This window comes from Gopherus evgoodei, chromosome 11 (genome assembly GCF_007399415.2).
Source record: "Gopherus evgoodei ecotype Sinaloan lineage chromosome 11, rGopEvg1_v1.p, whole genome shotgun sequence".
NCBI classification, from domain to species: domain Eukaryota; kingdom Metazoa; phylum Chordata; order Testudines; family Testudinidae; genus Gopherus; species Gopherus evgoodei.
In genome coordinates, this window is record NC_044332.1 from 63969430 (window position 1) to 63993443 (window position 24014).

The 24014-nt window shown below is 40.9% G+C and overlaps 2 protein-coding genes across 8 annotated transcripts in view; one reads left to right on the plus strand and one right to left on the minus strand.

The window, feature by feature from the left end:
- The first annotated feature begins 1059 nt into the window (after window positions 1-1059).
- The window catches only part of LYPD1 (LY6/PLAUR domain containing 1), a 68345-nt gene continuing 45390 nt past the window's right edge, over window positions 1060-24014 (plus strand). For 4 of the 7 annotated variants that reach the window (XM_030580781.1, XM_030580779.1, XM_030580780.1 and 1 more), the window contains exons 1-2: window positions 1079-1159; window positions 2539-2676. In XM_030580781.1, the coding sequence (XP_030436641.1) occupies window positions 1108-1159; window positions 2539-2676 (190 nt within the window). In that variant the 5' untranslated portion in view covers window positions 1079-1107. Of the gene's footprint in view, window positions 1160-1427; window positions 1833-2538; window positions 2677-22290; window positions 22555-24014 lie in introns of those variants that run through there. The other 3 variants (XM_030580778.1, XM_030580783.1, XR_004002677.1) reach the window with 3 other exon arrangements.
- GPR39 (G protein-coupled receptor 39) overlaps window positions 22872-24014 on the minus strand; it is a 123424-nt gene continuing 122281 nt past the window's right edge. Inside the window, exon 2 of the mRNA XM_030580776.1 lies at window positions 22872-23404. Within this exon, the coding sequence (XP_030436636.1) occupies window positions 22884-23404 (521 nt within the window). The 3' untranslated portion in view covers window positions 22872-22883. The remainder of the gene's footprint in view (window positions 23405-24014) is intronic.

Below are 24014 nucleotides of genomic sequence, written 5' to 3' on the forward strand. Positions count from 1 at the left end.
CACACGTGGATGGGTGGGGCAGAGCCCCCCCCCGCTGAAACACAGGTGGGGAGGTTAAGGGCAGCGCCTCCCCTCCCCACAACACACATTGGGGGTTTAGGGTGAAACACTTCCCCCCCCAAACACGCAGGTGGGTGGTTAGGGTGAGAGCCCCCCCACACACATATACACTGGGGGACTAAGGTCAGCGCCCCCCCAACGCACAGGTGGTGGTTAAAGGTCAACATACACCCCCCCCCTTATACACACACTGGGGATTAAGGTCAGAGCTCCCTCCGCACCCCCCCCAACTAGGTAATTTAGGGCCCGAGGCCCCTACACTGGTAACCTCCATGTCGGGGAGGGAGCGTTAGACACGTGAAGCTGGAGGGTCGTGACTACTCCGCCCCGGGGGGGGGTGTCAGTGGCCGCCCGTCTGTCCCCGCCCTCCGGTCCCTGCTGGGTGGGTGGCGGGGAGGTCTATGTTGGTTAAGGGCAGAGCCCCCCTTGCACGCGCACACACACACACACACACACACGGGGGGGGGGTTGCACAGCGGTGAACCCAGCACCCCTGCAAGGCTCCCCCCAACCTCGGTGGTTTGGGGGGGGCCTCCCTACCCTTCCCAGACCGCATGGGTCTGCAGCATAGGGACAAAGCCCCACAGCCCATGGCGGGGCAGGGGCAGAGCCCGCCTCACCGGTCAGTGTAGATCTGGGGCTCGGCTAGCTATGCCCCCCCCCCACACACACACACTGGGGGCAGGCGAGGGAGCCCGTTTCCAGGGGCGGGTGGATTAACTGGGGAGCCCGTTCCTCCCCACCCCACAATAACTTTCTCCCGCCCCCTTTCCCGAGTGTGCCGGGAGGGGGCCCTCCCCTGTCACATGGTGCGGGGGAGGGGGAGCAGAGGGAGACTTTTCTCTCCCCGACTGCCCCCCAGCTCCGGCCAGTCTCGGCTCCCAACTCCTGGCGGCAGCGCGGAGCCGGGCGGGCGATGCGGGCTCCCGGAGCGGCTCTCCGCAGCGGCGCGGGGAAGAGGCTCGGCGGCACCGCGCCCCGGCTGCCCGGCTGCTTCTGATGCGCCGCGGCGGGTGCCGCGCAGCCCGGGGGCCCGGCTCCACGAGGATGTGGCTCCTCTTCGGCGCGGCAACTTTCTGGGGCTTGGTCCTGGCGCCAGGTAGGAGTCGCGGGGCAGCGCGCCCCTGGGGGCCGGGCCGGGGCAGGGCGCGGCGTGGGCAGCTCCCCGCTGGTCTCGGCGCTGCCACCCGCTCCCGCCACGCTGCGAAGTTCGCGCTGCCATTCAACAGCTGCTGGCCGCAACTCCGCTGGCGGGGCGGCCCCGCGGGGAGCCTCTGCCCAGCCCGTGCCCCGCTGGCCGGCCGGCCGCCCTCCCTCCCCGGGGCAGTGCACCCGCTCCGCTCCTCTCTCCGCTGCTGCGCGAGGATCAGCTCCGCTGGGGGTCATCGCTCGCTGCTCGCAGTCTCCAGCACTGAGGCCAGCTCCCTGCGCAGCGCTCAGAGGCCAGCCCCGCTGGGCGAGTGCATGGAGAACAGCAGCGCTGCGGCGCCCTTCCAGCAGCCCCTAGCACTGAGCCCAGCACCGCTGTGTGGTGCCTGGGAAGCGCTCGGTGCTGGGTCCCTTCTCCAGCCTCCGCCCTGGGAGCAGCGCCGGTGTGAACTGAATCGGCACCGTCAGCCAGGCTCGGGGTCCCCGCTGCCATTTTGCTGCCCCCTGTGAGATGCACGAGGGACCAACTCTGCCAGGGGTCCCCAGCGAGCTGCAGAGGGCCCAGCAGGGCTCTCTTCGTGCAGCGCCCCGTTCCCTGGCGTGCCCGGGGACAGCTCCTCTGGGTGACGATGTAGTGGCGAAGCGGCTCACCTCCAGCAGTCCCTCCCCCCCCAGCGGGGAGGGCTTGTGACAGTTTCCTGCACTTCGTGCTGGAGAAGGACCTAGTTTACGTGATAAAAGAGGGAAGCGAAGGCTGCTTTGCAGCTGTAATTGTGCATGGCAAAATAGTAATTAAATCATTTGTAATTAATTAGTAGTTAAGTAAACCCGACGGCACAGATAAGCGCTGAAGCGCTTCTGTTAGCCCGGTTACTGTCCCCCGAAGCACGGATAGTTCTTATCCCACTGCTTTAAGGGAACTCCAGCGGGGTAGAGTGGGAGCTGAGCGTGCGGGGTCGGTGGGTAGGTAAGTGGTATCAATTAATTTCATTTTAGTCCTGTTCTTTGTACTGTGCCCCCTGCTGGCTGCAGCCTTTGCTGTTGCTCCCCAGGGAGTTTGGCTAATTAAAAAAAGTGAGTGGTTGGCTAGGGGTTGCTTCGCTCATGTAGACTGCCCCTTTGTACATAGTTAGCTGATTATAAGAAGCTGGGTAATTATAAGGCATAGTCTCAGCTAAATGGGCCAGGTTTGGAGACAAATCTTTTGGCAAAACCCATATTTTTGCTTTGCTGCTGAATAGATAGGAACAGCAGAGTGAAGAAAAGATAAGTAGCATTTTTTTTGGCATATGCAGATCTACTCTGAGCAAAACTCTTTGTCTATTCCAGGATTTGGTCTGCAAATACAGTGTTACCAGTGTGAAGAATTCCAGCTAAATAATGACTGCTCTGCTCCAGAGTTCATTGTGAACTGCACAGTGAATGTTCAAGACATGTGCCAGAAAGAAGTAATGGAAAAAAGTTCTGGTAAGAACTTAATAATGACACTTTTCCTTGTTTATTTGGTATTGTTTGGTGCTCTTAGCTGCATTTGTTCATTTTTCTCTAGTATGACTTTTTAGCTTAAGGCATATTATGTTATTACTCAAAGGACTTTGTCTCAAATGTATTGTATTTCTCTGATGCTTTAGGATAATTTTATTTTAAAATTGAAAGTATTGAAACTTACACAACAAATGTTAATAATGATGTTAAAATATGGTCTTAGTTTAGATTTAGTTTCAGAACACTGGAAAATTGATAACAAATTAGTTTAATCTAATTATAGTTAATTACATGGGCCTTTCCCAAGAGATGGAGGAAAAGTGCATTAAATTAGCAATTCCTTCTTTTCTTTATTTACTCCAGCAATTCACACAGAGTAAAGGTTGATCCTATGGGATAGGAAGCTGAGCTATGGGCTTTCATCCAGAAGACAGTGAGCAGAGAAAGACAGGCCAATAATAGAATTCAAATAGGCATTGTTGAAAGAATGAATTAGGCATATGGATGTTATCTCTGAAAATTCTTTAGGGACTCTGTCACAGTTCTAATTAATTTTAGAATACAGTGCACTGCTTTTAGTTTTTATTCAAAGATCACTAATATTTTCAAGAGAAAGCCAACCATGTTTGTTCTCTCCCTATGGGTTGGGCGGTAAATCAATCCATCATATCAAATACTTCAAGATATTTTTAGAGATTAGGGGGGCTGGTGTTTAGTTTGTGAAACTTCAGGACCTGTCATAGTCATCTAACTGGTTAAAAAGTTCCAGCTTTATAAGAGACTTTTGGATTGGGCACTCTGATAGAGGAAGAGTGTTTGTCTGGTTGCTATTTCATATAGCTGCCTGCTGCTATCATAGCCTCTAGCTGTGATGTTTGTAGGGCGAGAGAGAGCTAGGATAGTACTGGCTCTCAGGCGTTCCTCTAATTAGATATGACATGCACACTGAGGAGTGGTGGTTCAGGTTGAGAAACCCGTCTACAAAAAGCAGGAATCCAGAAGATGTATATAGATGGGAGTATATCACTCATACAGGTAATCATAAATAAGTGGGCTGAGTAATGAGGAAAGGATGATCCTCATACGGTGGAGTTCAGTTCGGTTCGGTGGGTTCAGAGGATAAGGTCTGACAGAGTAAGTCTTCAGGTACCACTCATTTGGACGGAAAGGATCTTGGATGGACATAGTGTCTCACAGCTGAGGGCAACAATTAATACATGCCTGTTGATTAAGAATATTATATAGGACTGTTTTGATGTTTATGTAAATAAAGCTGCAGCCTGTCTCCTTCCAACAATACCTGATTCCCTCTGTTAATGGGAAATGTAAGTATAGCTACAGGTCTTGAAATGTAAAATAGTTTCCACATAAACAAAAGTGATTAATACTCTTAAAATCTTCCACAGATCTAAATGCTACTTACCAAGGTATGTATAAGCAACTCTGATTTTACAGCTAACCATAGATTAATGCCCTCCAAACCATGAGAAAGTGGTAAAATTGCCTCTTTAGTAAATAGAGAATGCATTGTTGGCATTCTTCTCAATGCAGGTAACACCATACACATAGTACTGCACTTCTAGCTACTTTGTAAAGTTATTGGAACTTGTTCTGAACAGAAAGAAAAAGATATATACTTAAGGGAAGATTAGTCGCCATTCAATAAGAGAACTCAACTTGAAAATGTGAACATATTTTGGATAAAAACACGTTTTTCTCTTTGCTTCAAACATGAGTATCTTCTTTCAAGAAAGGAGTATTTACTTAGAGAAGGTAGTAGAGGTTTGAGAAAGTTACGGATTGTGAGTTGCTTTGAACCTATGCATAATTTTAGACAAATATTTGAAATGCAGTTTGAAAGCTATGCCACATGCACCCCAAATATTCTATAAGCTTTTAAATAGTTTTGAATGGATGATGTGGAGGAGTTTGAAGTGCTGTACAAATCCTATATAGTCAAATACAGATCCCTGCCAGTAAAACATGTAAACTATCCTCATTTACCTTTTGCCACTTTATTTCCTCTTGTCCTCTTCCCTTGCCACAACATTTTTATTCCAATTAGGCTGACCAGACAGCAAGTGTGAAAAATTGGGAAGAGGGGGGAGGGGGCTAATAGGAGCCTATATAAGAAAAAGCCCAAATATTGGGACTGTCCCTATAAAATCAGGACATCTGGTCACCCTGATTCCAATGTACAATTTCAAACTATAACTGCCTCCAAACAAACATCTGTAATCTTGTCTTCAGCTGAATGTTAGACAAAGAAATGTTTGCAGTCAGTCCGCCTTACGCAAGGAATAGTTTGCTTGAGTGTATAGGTATCCAAAAGATTTAAGTGTAAGCCATTCACATAGTAGGTACGGACGACTGGTTCAGATTAAAAACATCAGATTAACAACTGAGTTTGCAAACTGGCTGATCAAGCTTGTGTGACTATGTTAAATTGAAAATATGAATGATATGGCTGCATAAACTTATTTTCACCACTACAAAGAAACTGGTTTGCAATAGATTAAATAAAGGTAGAGAAACATTTTTATGAAATGTTCTTTCTATTCTTTTACCTGGGCAATATTACATTGCCTATAATGAAAGTCTCTCGACTGAGGTTTGAATTTTCCCATAGATACCTGTCATGCAGTGTATAGCAGACTACAGTTCATTCTTATTTGGCTTTGTTCTGTAAATGTAGCTTCTATTCATTTTAAGTTAGAGAGTTATAAGTTCCTGTGAAGAAATAAATTTTAATTTTTAACCTAATTATTTAAATTGAGTGAGATTTGCAGTACAGGTTAAGCTTCTCAGTCAGTTCTAGAAAAGACTGGGAGTAAAGCAAGGAGGATTCAGTTAATCATCTCTTATTGGTTTGTTTTTTTTTTCTTGTTATTTAAATGTTTAAAATAATGTCTCATTCTCACAAATTTCATTTAATAATTCAACTTTTATTTTATCAGGTCATTTTAAAACTCAGTTTTAGGTGCTTATCATTGAAAACTGAAATGTATTTCAAATATTGATTTTCATTTTATAATAATATTTGAGTTTGAATATTTAACCCAGTATATAAAGAATGTGCATTTGCATTTACTTGTCAGTATAATCTTGTAATTAGTTTTTTCCTCTTGACTAGATACTGTAAAAGGAGTATAATTTAATTTTTATAGACTATCCAGTTTCTGCCTTTAGTAAAATATAGCAGTTAGTAAGCAAAATGTTGCATGTTCTCCTAAACCTTATTTAAAAGTTAAATGCAGTATATTGAGATAAAGTTCATGGTCTGAATTAGTAACCTAATAGACCTAGTCGCCCATCCTTTGCAACATACATTAATCTAGTTGTCTATTTTGCTGTCAAGGGAGTCACTGATTTACATGCTTGTATACATTTTAGTCATAAGCGTGTAGGCAAGGGTTATTTTCTTACATATTTATTAATGCTCATTAAGTTTAACAATGACAGTTCAGTGGTTCAATTTTATTTCTGTACTAAGCTCTCTCATTGATAAAACAAAGGAGAATTGCAATTCTAAGAAGCTTTGTTCATTTATATTGTAAATACTTGCTTAAGCCTTACTTTAGTCAAGACAAACCACTCCTATTTAATTAAGGTAAAATGAGGCTTAAGCTATATTTAAAACCTTACTCTACTCAATCTAAGCATTCTCAGAATTTGGTTATAGAACCAGTTTTATGAAATGTATTTCATCCCTAGACAAGACATTCTAACAATCCTAAGTAAAATATGAAATTTTACAAAAATCCAAGTTAAAAAAGCACAATTACAAATACCTTGGATTTTCAAAAGACTGATGAATCCAGATATTGCAATCATGCATATTTAAATCAGATCAACATAAGCAGTACCAATAAGATGTGTCCACTAATGTTACAAATTAGCTCTATTTCCTAATTAAAACAATAATAATAAAAGTGGAAAGTATTTGGGTGGGAGAAGCAGTTAAGCATGTACCTAGATGGGTGTCTATACTGAACGAATATACCCTCTTCTCCCGCCCACTCCCCAACACACATGTACTCTTATCAGTTTATATTGCAATAGAACCCATCCAAAATGTACAGATTTGGAGACTTCATGAAGTAAATGACAAAAATGTTCCATGTTTCAGTACCGTTATTTATGCATTTTGCAAGACTAAGTTTTAGGTGGTAATGGGAGATGGCTTCCAGTGGGAGATGCAAAAGAGCCATATTTCTCTACAGGGAATGCACTTTGCCAGCTAATTAGTTAACCTAGTCTTTAAAAAGCATCAATGCTTCTCTTCTTTATAGGGAAGAACTGTGAGCTCTGGAGGAGGCACTGGAGCCCATATCAAATACTTTTGGTGCCATAGAAACTAACATAAGGGATAGGTTTTTAAGGTTAGCCTTCCAGCTGAAGAAGCAGCTGATGTTTGCAAGCAGATTACACAGATGAAAAGTTTGATGAATGAGAAGCATTCTTCATGATATTAATTCCATTTGCAACTATTTCAGGAAAACATTGCTAACTGATTTTTTTTTTAACTGATTTTGAGCACTGAATCTTCAAAGCTGCTGCTTTTCAAAGTGAAAGTGAATACAAGAAGAAAGAAACCTAATGCACACTTCTCTCCTTTGGACAGAATGTAATGTTTTGGCTATTCATGTGTTTATTATATATAAATAAAAGAAATTCTAAGAAATACAACTTTTCTTCTATTGGTGAGGAGTGACCTGACCACATAGGGCTTGATGCAAAACCCACTGAATCTAAGGGGAGTTGATCTTTCCACTGACTTTGATGGGCTTTGGATCAGGCCCGTAGTCTGCAAAGAGATACAGAAATGCAGCAAATACAGAACCCACTCAATCTCCAAATGGAGAAAACAGTAAAACCAACATCAAGATGTGGTACAAGGCAATTTCTTATCACTATAAATAATGATGTTTTTAAAAATAGAATAAATCCAGAAAATGAACGGTGTAGAAGGAAACCAACTGTGAGGGGAGAAATATCAAAGGAAAGAGTTGAAAAATGTAAAATTCTTAGACCATCTCAATGCTCAGTACAGTAACTCCTCACTTAAAGTCGTCCCGGTTAACATTGTTTCGTTGTTACGTTGCTGGTCAGTTAGGGAACATGCTCATTTAAAGTTGTGAAATGCTCCCTTCTAAGGTTTGGCAGCCACCTGCTTTGTCCACTGCTTGCAGGAAGAGCAGCCCGTTGCAGCTAGCTGGTAGGGGCTTGTAACCAAGGTGGACTGGCAGCCTCCCTATCAGCTCCCCTCTCCCTAAGTTCCCTGTGCTGCAGCCGCCCAGCAGGCTATCAGTTGCCAGGCAGGTCAGTTGTCCCTCCTCATACTGTCATGTGCTGCTCCTGCCCTCTGCCTTGGAGCTGCTTCCAGAGACTCCTGTTTGCTGTGCAGAGTGTGTCCTCCTCCCTCCTGCTCCTGCACCTCACTTACCCCTTCTCCATATAGAGGAGGGAGGGTCACAGAGGGAGGGAGAGAGAGAGCGCCTGGGGCAGCAGCTGCTGTCTCAACTTTCTGATCCACTTAAAAAGACAATGCACTTAAGAGTGGGTCAGCTTACTTAAAGGGGCAGTGTGCATCTCTCTGCCCCACACACAAGGTGTGTGTCTGTCTCCATCTGCTATGCTGTCTCCCCTCCCTCCTGTTTGTGCTGCCTTGTGTGAGAGGCTACATTAACAATGTGTTAACCCTGGAGGGCTCAGCTGAGTGCTACTTCATCATTTAGCAGTAAGGCATTCCCTGGGAAATATCCCTCCCTCTTCCACCTTCTAACTTAGGGTGACCAGACAGCAAATGTGAAAAATTGGGACAGGGGGTGGAGGGTAATAGGAGCCTATATAAGAAAAAGACCCAAAAATCGGGACCATCCCTATAAAATTGGAACATCTGGTCACCTTACTCTAACTTCACCATCTCAGCCAAGCTTCACAATCATCATAGGTGTGAACAGTATTAAATTGTTTGTTTAAAATATATACTGTGTGTATATCTATATAATACATAGTTTTTTGTCTGGTGAAAAAAATTTCCCTGGAACCTAACCCCCCCATTTACATTAATTCTTATGGGGAAATTGGATTCGCTTAACATCGTTTCGCTTAAAGTTGCATTTTTCAGGAACATAACTACAACATTAAGCGAGGAGTTACGGTTGCTATAACAGGCTATTGAATTTTTAAACAAGGCTTCATGCTCTTGCTACCTCTTAGTTATGTAGCTTTTAAATCTAATTTTCACTGTTTCTGTTACACCATTCACCTAGTATCTGCATTAGAAAAAAAAATGTTTCTAAAATCCCATCTTGCTATCTAGAGAAATTTAGGTTAGTTATAAAGTTTCCCTGTAAATGAAGTCACCTACAACCTCATCAATTCAATACACCTGCAATAAAAGGTTCTCTTCATTAAAAAAAAAAAAAATTACAGTGGCATTTTCCATGCATGCAGTTGTATAGAATACTGCAATATAATTAAAGCAATTACTGTAATTGTACACTTAAAGTAGTGCCTAGAAACACGATAATCATTTCACTGGTGAATTTTAATTGCTGTTTCTAAGGCTCTTCATGATACTGATTTCCAAGTCCCTCCTTTTATCAAGCAGAGGGAATCTGATGTTAAAGTTCTACAACAACTAGTCCTACATTAACATCTTCACCTCTGATTTCTGTGCTGCCACATTCAAGTTGCACCATATATGTGTTCTTAAGGGCTACACAAGTATATACTCCTGTCCTGCACATGCATAACTCCCATTGACTCAAGGAGCAGTTACACATTGGCATCAAGGGGAGAGTGTGCCCTGTGTACATTTATTGACAAAAGATTATAATAGCCAACAAAGTTTAACATCTTCAGAATCTCTCTAGACATTAAGGTTTTATAGGTAATAGCTATAATCTTTAACTTCATCTTTATCACTTAAAAATTTACAGAAAGGAATATGTACCAATTCATACAGTGATTTCAGGGTGTGTTTTCTTAAAAAAATGTCAAAAGTGATTATGGTCTTTTGTTTTAATAACTCAGTGGCATTGAAAATAAGGAGGGGAATGAAGAGATGCACATATCTATTTTGATCATTTTCAAAACTAAGCTAACACTTAGCACAATATATTTTATTAGTATTTTTCAAATGTATAAATTAACTTAGCACATGACATTGTTAGCAAATGGCATCTTGTTCTGCACTGTTTGATGCTCAGCAGAATCGAAGCATAGTAACCAGGATCCATGGCACCTAGATCCTTTTTGTTGGGGGTGTGAATAAAAGTTTGAATATGAATAAAAGAATTATAGTATATGTCATTAACTTTCACTATATGCTGTAAACTTTGAGATCTGGATATATTACCATTCAGAAACTGTTTTCAGATGCCAAAGCTGTAGGGCATGTTCTCTTATTAATAAATTGCTTTCTATTTTTCAGTTGCCTACAACACTACAAAGCAAGCAGGAGATAAACTGAATTAAGTGCATTAGATAAGGTGAAACCATGGAGAGTATAATAAATTGTTTTTTGTGTGTGTTTTAAATACAGTAAAGTAATGACTGAGCTAGTTGTGGACTTCAAGTAGTTTATTACTTGAAAACCATGAAAAGGATCCAAATGCAAACGTGATGAAGTGTTGTATTATTTTAAGGAAGTTGTGATATCTGGTCCAGTTCATTTCATTTCTCACAGGTCATGGGCAATAGCTTTTTATGTTTTTCTATTTCTGGGCTTGTCTGAAAAATATGTACAATGATAGGATATGGTGCCCATAGGCTGGTATCTCTGTATTCTGTCTCTTCAGAGTACCATATTGTGCCCCACATTTCACATATAAATGAATCTGAATTTCAAAAACAATTTCCAGTGACCTGCCCAGATTTTTCTTTTAACTCCCGGGGAGCAAAACACAAGCAAGTATATTTAATGACAACAGTGTAGTTATTTTCATTTTATAGCAGGGCATCCACTGGCAAAACTGAGAGTAATCACAAATGCAGCATCCATAGTATGCAGCATTCTAATGGTAGCGTTACCAGTGACACTCTCAATGTAAAACCCCCAAACCGTGGCCTTATCCTGCTCACATTGAAGTCCAGGACAGCAGGATCCAAAATCAATAGCAAAATATATATTTAGATTAAAACCATAAATACATATTTTAAACCACAAAATACTCATAAATTAGGTCCTTCTTTATTTATCCAGCAACACCTGAATGTAGGTTTCTGGGTTAAACTTGAAAGAGCTGACGACATTAGTCCCAGTCCTGTAAATATGTATATTGGCAAATAGCTGTACACATGCAAATAGACACACCAAACTCAATAAGGCTCTTGAAAAATATGTGGACTATTCACATGCATAAAGTTATTTATGTAAAAATGTTTGCAAGATTGGGGCCATTTAACACTCAAAATAGCATAAGGACTATGGCTTCCTAATTTCCAGGGATTAGTACTATAATCAACACTTGCAAGTAAAATACTAAACTCTGATCCTGAAAGGTAAGAAGCCTGAGTTAATCTCTAATACTGGAAACTAGAGTACATTTTGATCTCAATATCCATGATGCTTCCCTACCATGTAGAAAGAAAGGACAGATGACGACTGCACAAGCCAACTGTACTTGAAAAGTTGTACAATTTACTACTTGGCTGCCAGTGTACAGTAAATTGTAAAGCAGAAATAGATACAACAGCAGAAAATAAAAGGTTAAGACTGGAAAATGAAAGCTGAGGTTTGACTGGAATGCAGTTGTTTGTAATCTACTGAAAAAGGTCTGTCTGGTAATACAGAAAAACCAGGTGCTGCTCTTAGACTTTGCTAATCAATGCATATTTTTTAGTAATTTAATGCCTCACTTGTGCTTTGTGAAGCTGGAAGCAATAGGATGGATTTTCCTGGGTCATTATTTAACACAATATTAACAAGCCGGTTTTGCTTTAGACTTCCAGTGCCATAATTGGAAGGCATGATTTGATGCCATGTTCTTCAATATTGTAAAATAAATCACAGTAATTCAGTCCCTTATTCACTGTATCCAGCAATTATCCTGTTTTCATCTAAGAACATTTTCAGTTCTAGAAGACATGGTCATGGCAGAGAGGTCAGAAAGCAGGTAGACAAGCATCTTTTTTAAAAAGACGTGTTGCTCAAAACCACCTGTTATTACTGTATTTGCACAAACGATTTAAAAATCAAGGCCTTGAATAAAACAATTTTTTCAAATAGTTGCTGCAATCATTCTAAGCATAAATTGAAATTGTATATGAAAAACTATTTAGGCTTGTCTACCCCAGGAGTCATTCAGACGCAGTAAAGAATAAGTCTGAAATGAGTGTCCACACACGAAGTTGTTCAGAAATAGCTATTGCACTTTAAATTCATAGCCTGCCTTAATCCAAATTAACACTCAAGTCATACAAGCCCTTAGGAAGAAAACACTAAGATAATGGATGTAGTTTTTATTACTACACTATGCTACCTAAGAATCTAATTTTAATGGTTATACTTGCTTCTTAATACATTCATAGGGTCCAATTCTGGAATCCTTACTTACATCCCAAATGAGTGTCCTAATCACTTGGCTAATGAGCTTTCAACCCAGATTTAGGCATCTAGTTCCCTTTGAGGGGCAGGGCTCATGACACACCGCTCTCCTTGGCATTTGCTACCAACAGTGGGCTCTCCCTCTCACTCTATTGGCTAGTTTAGACAACTCCCAGCTCAGCATGCTGTGTTTTGGGGACCCCATTTTGAGGTGTCTAATTCTCCCCACACAGTGTAGAGGGCATGTGGGCCCCTAACTCAGGGTTTGTGAATTCCACTGGTATCAGCGCACCTGAGAGTTAGGAATTGCTTTACTTAATCCCCTTTGTGAAGCTAACACTTTGTTTCTTGAAACCCTTCTCAATAATTGCTATTCAGTAAACTAAAATGAACACACGTTTGGGCCCAGTTGTGCTGTCAGACTGCTGTGCATTGGTGGATTGTTTTAAATTCAGTGTTAGAACTGGTCATCTATACTTAAATGGGTCTCAATTTTTGGTTGCCCTGTTGCTATTTTCTGTTATTCTGTGTGAGCTTTTCTTAATGCTATGGCTGATCTGTTCTGCCATAAGCTCTTTAGGCGGGGGCCTTGCCATCTATTATGTATCGAAAGCACTAGCATATTTTGGGCAGTGCCAGACAAATAAATATAAGAAAGGTACATTAAAGGCCCATAGAAACTAGTGATATAGCAAAGAACAAGACATAGAAACCTTCCTTCTGTATGCCTGCAGATGCTAAGTACCTTTTGTTTTGCTGGTTTGTATTTGACAGTTTGTTTTTAATAGAATACGGGTACTAAAAAAAATGCCTTCACAGAGCTGGAATATACCATATTTTTTGCTCTGTGTTGCTTGTTGTGTGCTTCATCTGCAGCATATGCAGTAAAGAAGTCCTTAGGGTAGACATGCTTTGCTTACCTTACCTTATTTTGAGGCAAGAATAGTAGAATCTTTACTCATAGTCATAAAATATGATTGTGCAGCTACTGTGGTACAATAGGCATTCATTTATTTCAGTGATAGGGGAGACAGTCCAATTTATGCACTGTAGTTGTACAGGCTAAAATGTGTATTGGGCATGAAATAGCCTCCCTGTGGAAATTCCCATTGCTACATGAAAGGACAGGGACCGTAAGGAGATTGCATTACCACATGGGGCACGCCCTGATTGCCAAAACCCCCAACTAGCTCATAGGCTACTATATGAATGGTACATGCAACATTGCTGTATGCAGAGGTTTGTTTGAATGGGTTTTCCCCTCCACGGTTTATTGTTTTGTTGGACCTGGAAAACGCTAAATGACTATCTACGGGCTAAGTCTACACTACAACCGCTGTGCCGCTGTAGTGCTTGAGTATAAATGCTGCCTACGCTGATGAGTAGCTGGGTTGATGGAAGAGTTCATCCATGAACCTAGTACAGTGTGCACTGATGGGTAGGTTGGCATACCACTGTAAGTTCCTAGTATAGACCAGCCCTTAGCTGTATGCAGCATTGTATAGTGTGGCACAAATAAGATTTCCTGTCTCAAAGTGTTTATAGTTTAAGGGTCCAACTATAAACCTAAAGCAAAACCAGAGACATGCAATGCTAACCACACTAAACAGTTTTGAACCCAGGGCTCCTGACACTGTTTTAGACATAAAGACAGACCCTGAGGACCAGCGCTATGAAGGGCCTTTGAATCTCACTCCCATTTTTAGGCACCACTGTGCTCTCTCCCTATTCAACTGCCACCTAACTCTGTAGGACTCTACATTTTGCTGTAAAAGTCCCCATGGCTCCTAAATTCCTATGTCTGCACATGCACAGTACTGCCTCAGACAGGCAGCTGGGTGCATATGTCATGCCTGTTCCCCAGCATGATCCCACTCCCTAGCATTTCTGCAGGGTAAAGCGCATGCCTCCCTCCACACAAAAGGGGGGGGGGGGGAGGCAGAGGCAGCAGGCACCTCCCTTATAACCTTTAGCCCAGTGGTTAGAGTACTGGACAATGGGATATTCTGATGGGGCGCTCTCTCAATCTTCCTTATTGTAGCAATTCCACTTTACTTAAATACTAATTGGACCAGAAGATGTATGAGAGTGACTGACTCTACAGTGCAGTGGTCTGAGATGTGGGGAAAATCCTGTTCAAAGCCCTTCGTCTCATCAGGCATAGAGGGGAATTGAACTATACTCTGCTGCATGGTCGGCAACCTTCAGCACGCGGCCCATCCGGGTAATTCACTAGCAGGCCACGAGACATTTTGTTTACAGTGACCCTCCCCACCCCTCACTCCCCCCACACACAGCTCCCAACCAATGGGAGCTGCGGGAAGCAGTGGCCAGCTCCCATGGACCAGGAATGGTGAGCTGCAGGGGACCGTGCTTGCGGATGGTCAATGTAAATAAAATGTCTCACGGCCCGTCAACGGATTACCCTGATGGGCTGCATGCCGAAGGTTGCCAACCCCTGGTCTGCTGCATCCCGGCTAAGTCCCCTAACTCTTATAATCTTTATCCCAGTAGAGTCCACCTCCTTTCCCTTCTGTTTTATGTGGTGTCAGGCACCTACTTTTTTTTTTTTTTTTTTTTTTTTTTTTTTGAGCACTAGACTTAGACACCTGCCTCAGTCTCCTGGTTCCAGGAGAGAGTTCCCAGCTTTGCTTGCAAGCAGAGGTAGGCATATAAGTCTGGGAGCTGTCTAGCACTGTGAGAGAATGGCCACTTAGGCAACACGTTCTCATTTGCATTTAATATTGACTACCATAAGCAGCTTTCCACCTAGCATGCTGGCTTTTGTGGATCCCATTTTCAGGTGCCCGTCTCTCCCTATGCCCTCTATTGGGCATCTAGGCACCTAACACGGGCTCCGGAGATCATGTGGTTTTCAAATGCTAAGCATTGCAATGGTTAAATACCTATATAGTTCTGGGCCTAAGAGATGGGTAATATACAAGAATACATCGGGGCTGGTGCTCCTTCCACATCTGCCTTTGTAGAAAGCAGGTGCATATTCAAAAGTGTGGGGGGCGGGTTAGGACAAGAGTAAAGGGACTTATTGAAAATTTATTAGGAATTTGTTCCAACCAAATATAAATGCGACTGGGCCTGTTATACATGGTCTGTTGATTAGGATCTTGGGAAATCACATGTACACATTATTAAATCTCAGTAATGCTGCATTCCTTGAAGTCTAGGTTTGATATATTTCATAGGGTACAAGATGTACAGCAGTAGACACTCCACTCTTCCAACGTTGGTTGTTCAACCTAATGTACACCAGTTCAGTACACTTGTCAGCCTGGATCTGCTACTCTAAGCTTTGTTTTAAAAAGCTTACCAGGAGTTGTATGGTTTTGTAAATCAGGGTAGAATTTACCTTCGTCTATTTTTGGTAAAAACTTGCAGCAAATCCAGATGTGATAAGCGATGTGATAGGTAGGAGTGACTTTATATACATGTTTTGATACTCGCAGGTGGATACTGGAACTGAGCTCATTAAGTGAACCCTGTTTATTCTGTGCACCAAGAGAGGCAGGTATCCTGTGGGGAAAAAAATAGTATGTGATCATGTAATTAGAGATTATATCATAACATATAGGCACAAGGAGAATGAATCAAGGTTGCACAGGCAGCCTTAAACTTGTCATTTCCCAGTTTGAGTGCTTGACATGGCAACCTTCAGAAAGTTCTTCGTGTGTCATTTTTTGTATAATATATAGTACAGTCTTAGAGAAATGAATGTGTGGGGGTAGGGTATATATTTCCTCAGTGAGTGGTGGGGTGGGTATTGTTTTGGACCATCTGGCATGGTCTAAGTTTCTATCAAAACATTGTTTACATTGTAAAAATATTAGTTGACCACCAGAATTGTCTGAGACCTCTAAACTCAAGCAGCTTACATGACATCTCAAGGGGAAAAAAAAAAACATGGGATAGCCATCTGCTTACCCACTATCATAATGTAAAAAGAGCCACATCGAGAGATGTGGCAACTCCATTTATAGGTGGTGCATTAAATTGATGATTTATTTGTATCTGAACCAATGGTCTCCATTACTGAGCAGTGAAATCTGTGATGGTAGAAGACAGCATTGTCTTAACACCATTAACAAGGGGGTGAAATTGTTCAGGCAGATGTTTCCAGTAGTAATTTCAGAAGGGGTGAAGGAGGACAAAAGAGCATTTCCATCTCCAGTCTTCGCCACCTAAAAAGTGAAGTCAGAGGAAAGTCTGCTTTGAGATATACAAGCAATAAGGCTTCTAGAGGTGGAAAATCCAGAAAGGATGACAGTTATCTAGCCTCTAATCCACAATCTAATCATTTCTTCTGCATTCATTCTACTACCTCAAGAACTCAGGACCAAAGAGCTATGAGCTTGTCTTCTATAATAACCATCTCTAAGATTTCTATGATTCAGGGCTTCATAACTTTTGTCCCAACTTATACCAAAATGGTATGGGGAAATAAGAGTTGTATTTGATTAGAATTGAGCAAGAAGAAAGTAAATCGCCTTGATTGGCAGCATTTTTTTTCCTATTTTTCAGCCTACTTGCTTATCTTTATTGTACCTTGGGAAGGATTACAGCTGCCAAGCACAGCAAAAACCTTTGTCCATATAAGTTGAGTTGCTACCTGACAGCTCCTAGAGTCATCTTGAAAATGCAGATGCTTTCTATGTAACAGCTCCTTTGAACGCAGATCCATCTCTACTTTTTTTATTTATAAAGATATCTTGGATGTGGAGAGTTCTAAGGAAGCCAAAGAGCTGCCACAAACCCAACTATAAGAATGCTGCACAGTTTTAATTATCTAAAGAAGAATATGAGTCTAATTCAGATTACTGCTACTGCAGCTGGAAATGGGAATAAACACTCATTGGGGAATGGAATTTCCAATTGGAAGAAACAATCACGAAGACGCCACAAGAGATGAATGTTGCAATGAGGTTTTATTGCCAGTCAGATCATGCATTCTACTTAAGCATGAATGTTTTCCATCTGTGCATGAAACTACAGTGCTAGAGTTTTAAAATGCCACCTGCCCTGCAGGAATTCAGTGTTTCTTTTTACAGGAATTCTATTATTCAATTGAATTCATGCTGGAGATAGAAAGCCCTTAATGGCAGTTGAAGTTAAGACTGAAGGTGTATATGATATTCCTGATTGAGGTCTTCAGAGTTCCCTGGTGAAAATTAGGATGCTTACATTTGAGGGCATGAACAAACTGTTCACAGCAATGAACATGGTCTTTCAGTCAAAGGAATATGACTTGGAGGCTCCATCATGTCAGATACCTAAACCGTAAGTCACTGTGGATGCAAATCATGTGGAGTGGGGAGAATCATCTGTCAAAAAAAATGCTCAGCAGCAGCAGAAAAACTACATATAAACAGAACAAAATCATGCACCGCTGTTACCAACATTCTAGAAGCTTATAGTGAGGCAGGGAAAAATCAAGATTCAATGTTCTTGACATGGATGACCTTCTAAATATAGATGATTGGATGAGCCAAAAGCCTGCAGATGAGGGCGAGGACTCATCACCAAGGTCTGATCTTCTAAAATAGAAATGGGAAACACTCAGCATACCTTTTCTCATTTAAGGCTGATACAAAAGCAGTGATTTCTCAAGAACTAGAGAAAATTAGCTCTAGGAATGGCCATGCAAGTAGCAAGGCTGGGACAGGGCTTTTTCCCTTCTAATGCTGGAGAATAAACATGGACAAAGCACCAGACATTTAAAAAAAAAAAAAAAGAGAGAAATTGGGGTGTTAGCATAAGGAACCTACCAGGGTAACCCTGTTGGAGCTCCTGGACAGGAATAATCTATTTCCAGGGTCATCCACATGCAAACTTTGATATAAAATCATAGAATATCAGGGTTGGAAGGGACCTCAGGAGATCATCTAGTCGAACCCCGTGCTCAAAGCAGGACCAATCCCCAGACAGATTTTTGCCCCAGATCCCTAAATGGCGCCCTCAGTGATTGAGCTCACAACTCTGGGTTTAGCAGGCCAGTGCTCAAACCAGAGCTATCCCTCCCCTACCTCTGTATAGGAAAGGGGAAAAAAGCCCTTTTAAACAACATTTACCCAAAATAAGGAGGACGCACTTCTGTCCTTAAGGTGAGATACCATGGCAGCATCAGTATTCAAAGATGAATCCAACATAGTGGGTGAAATCTTGGCTCCATGCAGGTCTTTGATTTAATTAAGATCAGGATAAGAATAAGATAAGAATTTTCTGTAGATAACTTTATATTGGCATCAATTCTGAAAGTTTCACTACACTAGAACAGTACCAGTTTGGGGGCAACATGCAAGGAATTGATTAAAATAAGACCAATAACTGCTTTTTCTCTCCAAGCAATATTGCTGAGCATTGGAAATAATTTCCCCTGGGGCATAAACCAAATTGACTATACACTGGGGAGGTTGGGGAAGATGGCTTTGTTCTGCAGTAGTTCTTACCGCTTAAGGCCTCTACTAGACCATAAAACTAGTGCACTGTTCTCTCTTCCTCATCCACATAGCATTTAGCCAGTGGACCTACATATCATAGCTGGCTATTCACAAGCCACACGCCCACCTCCTTGGCCTCCTCTCCAAACTTGTGCTCAGCCTCAAGGAGCCCTTGTTGGACTGTGATTCATGGTGTACATGGGCACATAATTCTTCTAGTGACTCCTCCTATCCTTATCTCAACCCACCTAAGAAGGAACTTGCCCACGACTATTAGTGACCACCCACAGGGGGCAGGATTTAGAGAGGGTTAAAGATGTATGTATGTAATTTTAAAACTACACTTAATTCTTTTCAAGTCAATGATAGTTAAGTACGTACTTAACTTTAAGTATCACTTAAGTGCTTTTCTGTCAGCTAATTTGGTTATACATAAAGGTTTATGCTTCAGAACTGTACATTATGGTTGGCACAAAAGCTTAGTATTGAGCATTCTGTCATTATAGTATTACTGAGGGGGCCTTGGGTGGGCAAGGCTAAGCAACAACCCAGAGATACAGCTATGAAATTTTCAGTTTCTGTGCTGGGAAGCAGCATGGTCAACTGCATAGGACCAAACGCTGGAGTTCGGAGACCTGAATTCTAACCCCGACAGTCACTGACCTGCTCTGTCGCTTCACCTCTCTATGCATCATCTGGAAAGTGGGGATGCTGATACTTACTTGCCTTTATAAAGTGCTTTGAGTTGTACTGATTAATGCATAATATTAAAAAAAACTTAGAAGTAGAGCTGTCAAGCGATTAAAAAATTAACTGTGATTAATCGCACTGTTAAACAATAATAGAATACCATTTATATAAGTATTTTTGAATGTTTTCTACATTTTCAAATACACTGATTTCAATTACAACACAATACAAAGTGTACAGTGCTCACTTTATTTTTGATTACAAGTATTTGCACTGTAAAAAAATATAGTATTTTTCAGTTCACCTAATACAAGTACTGTAGTGCAAGCTCTATCATGGAAGTTGAACTTACAGATGTAGAATTATGTACAAAAAAAACTGCATTCAATGTAAAATTTTAGAGCTTGCAAGTCCACTCAGTCTTACTTCTTGTTCAGCCAGTTGCTAAGATAAACAAGTTTGTTTACATTTGCAGGAGATAATGCTGCCTACTTCTTGTTTACAGCATCATCTGAAAGGGAGAACAGGCATTTGCATGATATTTACATGCCAGATGCACTAAAGATTCATATGTCCCTTCATGCTTCAACCAACATTCCAGGGGACATGTGTCCATGCTGACGACAGGTTAAGCTCAATAATCCAAAGCAGGGTTGACCGACGAATGTTCATTTTCATTATCTGAGTCAGATGCCACCAGCAGAAGGTTGATTTTCTTTTTTGATGGTTCGGGTCTTGTAGTTTCCGCATCAGAGTATTGCTCTTCTAAGACTTCTGAAAGTATGCTTCACACCTTGTCCTTTTCAGATTTTGGAAGGCACTTCAGATTCTTAAACCTTGGGTCAAGTGCTGTAGCTATCTTTAGATAGCTCAGGTTGGTATCTTCTTTGTGTTTTGTCAAATCTGCAGTGAACGTGTTCTTAAAACGAACAACGTGGTGGGTCGTCATCCAAGACCTGTTATAACAACGAAATATATGGCAGAATGTGGATAAAACAGAGCAGGGGACACTCCGCCAAGGAATTCAGTTATAAATTTAATTAACACTTTTTTTAATGAGCGTTATCAGCATCGAAGTACATCCTCTGGAATGGTGGCCGAAGCACAAAGGGGCATATGGATGTTTATCGTATCTAACAGGTAAAGACCTTGCAATGCCGGCTACAGAAGTGTCATGCAAATGTCTTCTCTCACTTTCTGATGGTGTAAATAAGAAGCAGGCAGCATTATCTCCTGTAAATGTAAACAAACTTGCTTGGCTTAACGATTGGCTGAACAAGTAGTAGCACTGAGTGGACTTGTAGACTCTGAAGATTTACATTGTTTTGTTTTTGAGTGCAGTTATGTAACAAAAAAAATTCTACATTTATAAATTGCACTTTCACGACAAAGATTGCCTTACAGTACCTGTATGAGGTGAACTGAAAAATACTATTTCTTTTATCATTGTTACAGTGCAAATATTTGTAATAAATAATGTATGCTTTGATTTCAGTGACAACACAGAATACAATATATATGAAAATGTTGAAAAAATCAAAATATTTAATAAATTTCAGTTGGTATTTTATTGTTTAACAGTGCGATTAAAACTGCAATAAATTAAGATTAATTTTTTTAATAGTGTTTACTTTTTTTGAGTTAAACATGTGAGTTAACAGCGATTAATCAACAACTCGACTTAGAAGCCAACACACTACACTAGTTGGCATGTTATTTCAGAGTAAAGAAACTAAGAAGTAAGCAGCTGAATGTGCATTCTGGGCATTTTTTTTCTTTGGCTAGGGCATCCCCTTTCCTATCAGGCTGACAGTGTTGGCCTATCAGCTAGGACATAAAAATCAAAAGGTTATGGGTGGTATCTTAGAAAGCAGCCATCAATGGCCTCACTTTGCTCCTACTGAGATAAGCAGTTTTTAAAATCCTACTTAGATCTAGAGAGGAATGAGCTTTTTATTAATCTTGAATGCATGTAACACCTACTAAGCATTTACTACACTTCCACCCCTTCCTCTCCCTAACCTTCCCCCAGGTAAATTGGACAAAAAAACCCAAGGATTCACAGCTGTATTGTGTGCCCTATCCAAATCCAAATTTCTGTCATATCACATAAAGGAAAGATCCTTGAAGTATTGAATTGTAATAATTTTATTTTACAGCCTAATACAATTTTTAAAATACAGGATTGTGTGCATCAGAATGTAGAGTGTACTGCTTTTTATTCAGTTAAAAACAGTTTGAGATATTGGCTTTTAAAGGAACACCTTCAACTTTAAAAAAGATAGATAATTTCCCTTCAAATTGTGTTTACCCTCTCCTAAAATAACTAGAACTGAACAAAATTAGAGAAATCTTTGTTGGTTTTCCTTGTGCATTGAACAATGCTTTGTGTTTAGGCATTTCCCCCTCCCAATGTCAGTCAGTTACCCATCTTCGTATATTTTTTTTCCCCACAAAGCAACAAGCAAGAGCGACATTTTTAAAACATTGAAAAAAATGTAATTCTAAAGCTACAAAAATTGTGCCAGGGAACTCAGACCGGTAAAGTGTCTGAAACTCAAGTGCCTTTTGAAATTGACTAGATTTCTGTTTCAAACCTTTTAACAGGAATTCCTCCAAGGGATTACATTTTTGGTTGTAAAATGTATGGCTTTAAAATGCATGTTGTACAACATTAAAAAAAATCTAAAACAATGGTTTTATTTTCATAGCAATGCAGGGATTTTAGTCACACATCTGTTATTCTAACTTATGGAAGTGATGAGGCTAAATCCCCATATTGACTTGAAAATTTTAACCAGTATTTCCCAACTATCTGTCAGACGACTCAAACAGGATTCTAGCATACAGCAAAAGCATGTTCATATCAAGCTAAGTAACTTTTGTTCTGTGTCACAGGAATCCTCTATCGCAAGTCCTGCGCATCCTCTGCAGCCTGTCTCATAGCCTCTGCTGGATACCAGTCTTTCTGTTCCCCAGGGAAAATGAACTCTGTCTGTATCAGCTGCTGCAATACTCCACTCTGCAATGGACCCCGGCCCAAGAAGAGGGGGAATTCTGGCACAGTGCCCAAGGCAGGCATATTAACTACTATTTTGCTCTTAAAATTGGCTCTTTTATTGTCAGTGCATTGCTAAACTTAAAGGATTTTTTTTGTCCTGGCATTATTTGTTCCATGTCCCACAAGACCCTGCTGTTCTTTTGTTGCCATCCTGCTAAAGAAGAGTTTGGTCGAAGAACCACCTTTCTCATCCTGTTTTTTTCTTTTGGTCAGCAACTAATAAATTCAGTTGTCTGATTGAATTTCTAGTGTGCACTTTAAAAAACAAATGGCACACAAACTCATGCTCCATTTGTGTAATTGGAAACAAGTCTATCAGAAACAGCACTTAAAGAAGATATAATTGATTGTTCAGTTTGTAGATCTTCAGTTATTTTAATTAAACATTAATATGTTTATTGCTAGTCATCTAACTTTGCCTTACACGGAGTCACATTTCATGTTCATGAAAGCCATTCTGTGCAGCCATTGGACTGGACTCTAAATTAGTCTCTAGTGGCATTATTTCCAAGTTGGTCTCCGGTGATTCAAGATTCAATTTCTGTGGACTGCCGTCAGGTTTGGTCTCATTCTGAAAAGTACTTAAGAAAACAGGGCCCTTTCTAGAAGAATTGCGCTTAGATGAAATGAAGATCAATGGACGCATAAAACGGCTACTGCTGGTTCGAGAATTCAAATTGGCTCTCAGAAGTTTCTGTTTGTTGGCATGTTCTATCGTCAGATGGCAACGGAGGACCTGTAGAAATACAGTTCGGAACTGCTGAGAAGAGATGTTGTACAGGAGTGGGTTTACCACAGAACTGAAGTAAAAGAAGGTGTCTGCAATGGGAAGAAGGGTGATATATGCTCTGAAGTAGGGCACAGTCCAGTCCTGCTTAGGTTGAGCGGCAGCCATGATCCTTCGAATCTGATTTGGCATCCAACATATTGCCAGAGTGGCAACAATCAGTCCTGTGAGCAAAGGGGGAGAGAGAGAGAGAACATGTGAAACAAATCAAAGTATTTAGTCTCTCAGTTTTGCACTTACTGGGTAGGAAATGGTACCGATTTTTCAGTGTTTTGCTTGACAGCTTTTTCTGCCAGTAGCAGCTATTTTAACAAGTTCAAGGTCATTGCAGTATATGATTGGATAAAGATCGTGTAAGATTGTATTTATTTCTACCTGTTGGCACTTGTTAATTTTCAGGTGTTCTTTCACTGATATTTGTATCTTTGGAAAGAATGGGATTTTTTTTTTTTGTTCCTACATTTGTATTTTCCCTTTTCTTCCTTTTAAAAAAAATATAGCCATATTAGTGCAGGCAATACCCAGAAGAGATCAGACAGTTTGTATTTTACAAAAAATATATATACATAATAGTATATTAGGCATTATTTTTGGTAACTTTCCTCTTACAGAAGATATTTTTAAGTAAAGTATGTATGGCTCTTTTTAGGGTAATTAAGAAGATATATGTTGGGAATTAAATTCATCAATGTAAATGGCACAGGAAAGATGGAAAATGTAAGCAGTTTGCGATAAAACAAAATGTGTTCCAAAAATGTGGCATCTGATCATTCT